A 7614-nucleotide genomic window follows, 5' to 3' on the forward strand; every position below is an offset into this window, starting at 1 on the left:
TAAACACAACTGACAGTGTTCTAATGTCGGTTCCATTCCCCCCCTCCTCTTGCTCCTACGCATTCCGGAGATGGAGGACGTGAATCTCATTACAATCTAAGGCCTTTAGCTACCAGAAAAGGAAAAGAGCCGGTAGCAGGCGGTTTGGCAATGGATGAGGTGTCCATAGGTCCAAAGAAGTTAAGAGGGAGGAAGTCGGACTTATCGAAAGCCAAGCTGAAGGCTATCATTGATATTGCTGGAGGAAAACAATTGTCACTGCCAGGGGTGCTTAGAGCAAAGCAATCACCTCCCGAAGATTTTAAATGATCATTTTATCTTTCAATTGCAGGGGTCTTGCTAGTACCCCCAAAAAACTAGCTCTGAAGGATCTGGTCAAGGCTAACAAACCTGATATCCTCTTTCTTCAGGAAATGCTTGGGAAAGGAGATGATATTATAGGCTGTCTGCAAAATCTTTTGCCGGGATGGAGTTTTCACGCAGTGGATGCTAATGGGCATTCTAGAGCTGCGGCTCTGGGGTTTAATGTGAAGGTAGCACGTGAAATCTCATCATGGGGAGCAGAAAACGTTTTGGCAGTGGAACTCTATTCCAATGAACTTTGTATTCATTTTCTTTTTCTGAATATCTATGGTCCTAATTCGGAGCAGGAGAAGTTCTGGAACTCTTTCTTCGCGAAGTCCTTTTTGGCGCATCCAAATCTTATTATTGGTGGAGACTTCAATTTTTCGTTGGGCCTGACTGAATCCTGGGGGGTTAATGCTAGAGCGGATCCCCTCTCTGCTTTCATTCATCAGAAATTGGCCTTGTCGCCTCTTGTCGATGTTAACCCATCAAAGATGCGCCCCTCTTGGAGCAATCGCAGGATTGGCGATGACTGGATTGGGAAGAAATTAGACCGCTTCTTAATAAGCGATATGCTGGCGGAGAAACTACAGGCGTTCAGGCATTGGGTTGGAGATGGTGGCCTCTCTGATCATTTCCCGGTTCTTCTGGAGGTGAAAGGTGATTTAACTAAGCCAGGTATCCCTTTCAAGTTTAACTCCTCTTGGCTTTTGGATGCATCTTACATTAGTCTTTTTCATAAAACTTGGAGGAAAGCCGTGGTAAATGAGAATGAGAACCGAAGTCAGCTGTTTATGGAAAACTTATTAAGGATGAAGGCCGCTTCAAAATGCTGGGCTCTTCAAAAGAAGCTAAAGGAGGAAGAAATAATGCAAGCGGTGATCTCAGAACTTGCCCTTCTCGAGGATCCAGACAGTCAGGGCTATGGCTCAGGTGCATCTCGATCGAGGATACATGAGTTGGAAATGGAAAGAAGGAGAATTCTGCAGCTCAGGGAGCAAAGTTGGCATCTAAAAAGTAGAGCGATCTGGTTACAGGCAGGGGACGAAAATTCCAAGTTTTTCCAAAATTATGACAAAGGGAGAAAAAACACAAATACAATATGGGAAATGAAGAAAGAAAACGGTGACTTAGCGCTCTCTTTCAAAGATTTGGCTATTGAAGGGGTAAACTATTTCAAACACCTCTTTAAAGCCCCAAGTGAAGCCATAATCGCAGAATTTATAAGGGTTGCCCAGATTTTTCCTCGGTTCATAGAGGAGGAAGACAATGAATTTCTCATGGCACCTATTTCTAAAGAGGAGGTTGCAAGTGTCCTCAAATCGATGCAAAAAGAAAAAAGTCCCAGCCTGGATGGCTGGACTGTTGAATTCTTCCAACATTTCTTTGAATTCATTGGTGATGAGTTAGTGGAGGTGGTGGAAGAATCCAGACTTTCAGATTCTATCTATCAACCCTTTAATGCTACATTTTTAACTCTCATTCCCAAGTCTAATATCCTAGGTTCTTTTGCCGATTTCAGGCCCATTTCTTTGTGTACCTGTGTTTACAAACTTATTGCTAAAATCATTGCTGTCAGGCTAAAACCCTTCCTTTCTAAAAAATTTTCCCCGAAATAGTTTGGCTTTTTAGATGGCAGGAAAATACATGAAGCTGTGGGAGTTGCTCAAGAAACGCTCCACAATCTCAAAGTTGGAAAGAAAAAAGGAGTCATTGTTAAGATAGATTTATCGAAATCTTATGATAGAATCAGCTAGCTGTACCTAAGACTCTTGCTAACTCATCTGGGCTTTAGTTTTGAACTTGTAAGAAGGATTATGAGTTGTGTCTCGTCTTCTTCCATAGCTATTCTGATCAATGGAGTAGCCTCCAGTTTCTTCATTCCTGAACATGGCCTGCGCCAAGGCTGCCCTCTATCTCCCCTCTTGTTCTTGCTGGCAGTAGACGGAATCAGTCGTTTGATCCATGAAGCAAAAAGTCAAGGTTTGTTTAAAGGAATAGAAGTTGCTCCAAATTTCTGGGTCACTCACCTTCTCTTTGTGGATGATATTATACTCTTCAGCAATGGCAACCTTGATGATTGCAGGATGCTTAAGAGGATCTTAGACCTCTTTTTGAAAGCGACTAGCCTCTGTATAAATGAGAGAAAATCTACTATTACCTGTTCTGGTCTGGCTAGAGAGGAGGTGCGTAGGGTGACCTTGGTTCTGAACTTTGAAGTTAAATCGCTTGAGGATTCTTTCAAATATCTGGGGTTCTATTTGAAACCAGATAATTACAGGGTAAAATATTGGCAGTGGATCCTTGTAAAATTGGAATCGAAATTGAAACATTGGAGCCACAAGTGGGTCTCCAGGGCAGGTAGGCTTGTTTTAATAAAATCTGTTTTAATGGCAATTCCAATGTATTGGGCGAGCTTGACTTGGGTGCCCAAAGGTATTATAAAATCAATTGAGAAACTTTGCAGCAGCTTTATGTGGGCGGGGTCAAAGTCTGAGAGAGTTACCCCGTGGATCGCATGGGATAAAATTACTTGCCCTAAAGAGTGGGGGGGCTGGGGTATAAAAAACCTTGCTAATTTCTCCCAATCCCTTGCAGCAAAGTTGGCTTGGAGGATCATTACAGCGGAAAATCTATGGACTACAGTGACTAAAAGGAAATATATAGATCCATTATCAACGCTAGATTGGATCAGACTGCCGCAAAAGTCGTCCAAAAATTCCTCGGTGGTCTGGAAAGCAGTGGTCGCTTCCGTTCACATCATTGAGAAGGGGTTGGCATGGTATGTAGGAGATGGAACTCAGATCCGCTTGGGGCGCGATCCTTGGATTGGCTGTTCTGAGGGGTTTAATCTATCTCAAGGTTTGGTTGCAGTTTTAAAAGACAGAGGTTTATTCACTTTAAACCAGGTAGCTGATCCCCGAGCCTCTTCCATTTGGAATCAGGGGTGGCTTAAAGGACGAGACTTAGATTTGACCGAAGACAGGTTGGAGGAATGGGACAGGTACACAAGGGATCTCGTCAACTCTTCGGTGAGACTTTCTGACTCTCTGTATGAGTTAAAATGGGTTTTTGCTCAGAATGGCTTTTATTCCCCAAAGGAAGGTTACAAATGGATGATGTCTCAAAAGGGTTGGGAAATTCCGGACTGGTGGGCTAAACCGTTATGGAAGTTAAAAGGACCAGCTAAAACGAAATTGTTCTTCTGGTGTGTCCTTTTCCAGAAAGTTCCTACGTGGGATTTCCTTCAAAGAAGAGGCAGAATTGGTCCTGGTAGATGTCCTCTGTGTAAAGACAGCGCCGAAACTGTTCAGCATTTATTTCTGTTTTTCCCTTTCAATTCTAGTCTTTGGGCAGCAATGCTAAGCTTAATAAATGTTCCTCATAGATGGGAAGGGCAGGGACTCTTAGAGGCCTGGCAGAGTTGGTGGAACATTTCATTAAACGAAAGGGAACGATCCATTCCTTTACTCATTACATGGGGGACTTGGCTGGCCAGAAATCAAGCTATTTTCAAGGACTCCGCTTTCCCTATTGGAAGACTTGCCGCTGAGGGAGCGGCCATCTATGAAAGCATTCCTATCCCACAAGCTCCTAATTCCTCCAAAGCTGTTTGTGAAGAAGTCATTAGACACTCTATGCCGTGGGCTTATTTTGATGGGGCTTCGGATATTAATGGTCGGTGTGGGGATGGCTTGATCATACATTTTTCAGAAGAGAATATTGTTAAAGCCTTAGTAGGTCTGGGACAGGGTTCAAATAATTTTGCCGAATTGAAAGCACTTCATCTCCTCCTCTGCTGGCTTATTCTCCGTAATGTGCGAGAAGTTCAGCTTTTTGGGGATTCCATGAATGTGTTGCAATGGTTCAACAGAGCTCATCACTGCTACAATCTTACTCCGCTTCCTCTGTTTAGAGAAGTTTCTCGACTCAGGAATCGTTTCATGGAGATTTCTCTTAGTCATATATACCGAGAAAGGAATTATGAAGCGGACCGTCTTTCTAAAGAAGGAGTAGACTGTGAGATGGGGTCGTGGGTTGTCTCAGAGGTTGATAATGGGTTTGTTCGGCCTGTTGAACAACCCATCTTCGCTTAATCTTTCTTCACGTTTCCTCTATTCCTGTAAATAAATGTGTGTGTTTGTGTTTTTTCCATGTCTCCATCTCTCTTATTTTCTCCCCTGCCGAATTTCTTGGGCGTTTTGCCCTTTTTGTGGATGCCCGGGTAGTGGTTCCAGTATTTTCGCAGCGGCTTCCAAATCCTCAATGATATTGTGGATTTTTATTGTGGATCCGCGTGGTCTTTTATTCCAATGTTGCTGGTGGTTTTGGAGGCTTTGTTCCCCTTGCGGTGGCTCTTCTTTGATTATCTGCGGGCCATTAGGGCTATGCTCAAATGTTTTGAGCGGTTTGGGAGGTTTCTTCCCACCTGCGACGAGTGTTCTGTCAGCGAGCAGTTTTGCTAGCTGAGTCTCACCCTGTTTGCTGGCAGTTTCAGGCTTGGCGTCTTACTTACATATTTTATGTAACCCTTTTTATTAATAAAAGGTTGGAATTTTTCTGTGGAAAAAAAAAAGATAATTTTCTCACACTTGAATTTTATATTTAAATTTATAATTTTTTTCTAGGTTGCAGTTCAAAATGGAGACAATTATAAAAACATATAAAATGATAAAAATGTTTAACATTAATTTTTTTTATGTATTGATAACATTCTTCATATATCAATAACACTAAAGTACTAATTGTTATCACTTTGAATGCAAACATAGTCATCATTGATTCAAAATTTGGTCATGAGCCTAGATGCATGGTCCAAAAAGATTAAATAGTCATTATTGATGATGCATTATTGAAAGTGAAATAATATATACACAGACTAAATCCAAAAAACCATTCCACAAATATGCCTATAATTGAACCCTAAATCATATTCCAAATATGCCCAAATATCTAGTAGAAGAAGTCTAAAAGGAGAGTAAAAACATAGAGATCTAATAAACTTGTGCCTATGCAATCATTTCCTCCAGACAACCTGCAAACTTTTTCCATTATGTGTATCCTTTCGAGCTTGACTTTGTGTATTGCTTTTGACTTTGGCCCGTGTTGATGCTTTAAACTTAATATGTAGTTCTTTAACCCTAATTTATAGGTATAAATTATATATTATAATAAAAAATTATATATTAAATAATATTTACCCTAACATAGTTGTAAATTATAAAATATTATATTAAAAAATATATGATGATTTAAACGAAACTTATAGCGCTTTAACCCTAACCTCTGATTATAAATTATACATTACAATAAATGTTTTGTATGTTAAATTAGATTATCCATAAGACACTTGTAAATTATAAAATATTATATTAAAAAATATTAAATTAAGAATATTATAATTTCAACCCGCTTAGAAATATGATAAAAAATGTTGATATACATACTTTCTTATTTTCTTACATTATACTTACACATATCCCTATAAACCAGGTATATATTATATGTAGTTAAACTAAAAATATATGTATATATTATATCAAATAAATAAAAATAAATAAAATGTTATAGTTAAAGCATTTCAAGTAGTCTTACTATTCTACACTTTGGCCCTTTTTGAGGCATAAATTTTGGTCAATTTTCTCTAAAATCTAGGGAAAATTTGTTGCATGGTTGCATCTATAAACTATGCATAAGCCTCCCTTCAATTACCTTTGTAAAGTAGTGCTATGCCATCTCCCTTTGGGTCTCGTCCTCCTTCATTTTGTTGAAAATTGTAACTAGGTTTGGTCTTCATAATTATCATTGTACTTATGTTATTATATATATTTTATGTAAAAAGAAAAAAGAGAAAAAGAAATATTATTTTTCAAGCATGGGTTTCATGCTCAAGTCAAATTATTTTCTAGGTAAAGCATGTTCTTCATGCTTCTAGGGTTTATTGAGTCTAAAGATTATCTTTTCATGAGCCAAAGTTCCTTTTGGGAAAAATTTAATCAAAAGATAATATTATTTTTGAGTCTAAAAGTGTGTTTGTGACACCTAAGACCGTGTTGTCCCTATAAGAAGAATTCATCCTAGAAATGTCTAATTTGACCACAGGAAAGGCTATATAAAGGGAAATACTTTATCCTCATTTGCACATCAAGCAAAAATTCGATCTCTAAGCAAGAAAGGAAGAAGAAAAAAGTGTGGAGGCCAAAGAAGAAGAAGAAAACCAAGGAAGGAAAGAAACTTCTGATTTTTTTCTTGATCTAGTCCACAGGTGTGATCTTCTATGGCAACCATATGAACTGCAGGACCGAAAATTGCAAGGTTAAAATTCTGAGTTGGAGTCGATTTAACTATTGTTGACTTTGTTGAATTTGACCATCTTGAATAAGGTTCAAAGGAAGGCTAACGTTGTGCTTGAGGAGGTCTTGGTCTTGGTCTTTAGGTCTTGGATGTCTCACTTTGATTTGATTCTATAAGAAGAAAAATTATTTCTAGGTTTGCCCTTGGAGGGGTTTTTCTCTGGCTTGGAGCCTATATATATTGTGTTCTTTGTGTTCTTGTGATCTTCATGCATTTTATGCTTTTGGTAATTGTTAGATGAAGAAGATATAATAAAGTAATAAAAGGCCAAAAAATCTCACAATTAATTATCAAGTAAGAGGAATCAACCCTAATCTACAACAACATTGATTTCTCAACATGGTATCAGAGCTAAGGTGAAGGAAGGAAGTTGGAAGATCACATCTTGGTTGGCACTCTTGTTAAAAGGAATTTTTGAATCAGCCATCTATCTTTCCCTCTTCAATTTCAAGCTTTATGAATAAAGGTCTCAAGACTCTTAGGAGTCTCCTTATAACTATCAAAGATTGCATCATGAAGTACATCTCCACACTATCAAAAGAAGTCATGGATAAAATTTCCTTTTTTGCTCTTACAGGTACTTTTGATGATGATAGTATATGAGTAATTGATAGTGGAGCTTCAAGACATATGAAAGGGGAAAGCGGTCAACTCCAAACATTATCAAAAAGAAGCTCTTCTCATTCAGTTGAACTTGGAGACAAGAAAATCTACTCAGTAAAGGGAATGGATCTACTTCTATGGAGCTAGAAATCGGTGGCAACATTCATCTCAACAATATACTCATTGTTCCAGTTTGAAAAAAAAATACTTTCTATTTCTTGTCTAGAAGATAATGGTGATAAGGTTGCTTTCATTGATGGAAAAGTTATGGTATGGGGAAAGGGTTCTTGTATTGAACATGCTTAGACTATT

General features: G+C 38.6%; 1 protein-coding gene across 1 annotated transcript; it reads left to right on the top strand.

Moving 5' to 3' along the window:
• The first annotated feature begins 2162 nt into the window (after positions 1–2162).
• Positions 2163–4442, top strand: LOC149194063 (uncharacterized). Its single transcript, XM_089407531.1, has one exon. It carries the CDS (start codon positions 2163–2165, stop codon positions 4440–4442), a length of 2280 nt encoding a protein of 759 aa, XP_089263657.1.
• Positions 4443–7614: the final 3172 nt, after the last annotated feature.

This window comes from Pinus tabuliformis, chromosome 2_2 (genome assembly GCF_031772625.1).
Source record: "Pinus tabuliformis cultivar Carrire ecotype Pingquan chromosome 2_2, CPIR1, whole genome shotgun sequence".
NCBI classification, from domain to species: Eukaryota; Viridiplantae; Streptophyta; class Pinopsida; order Pinales; family Pinaceae; genus Pinus; species Pinus tabuliformis.

Excerpts from the sequence above, each read along its gene's own strand:
- LOC149194063 (XM_089407531.1), top strand. The coding sequence starts at position 2,163 with ATGAGTTGTGTCTCGTCTTCTTCCATAGCTATTCTGATCAATGGAGTA.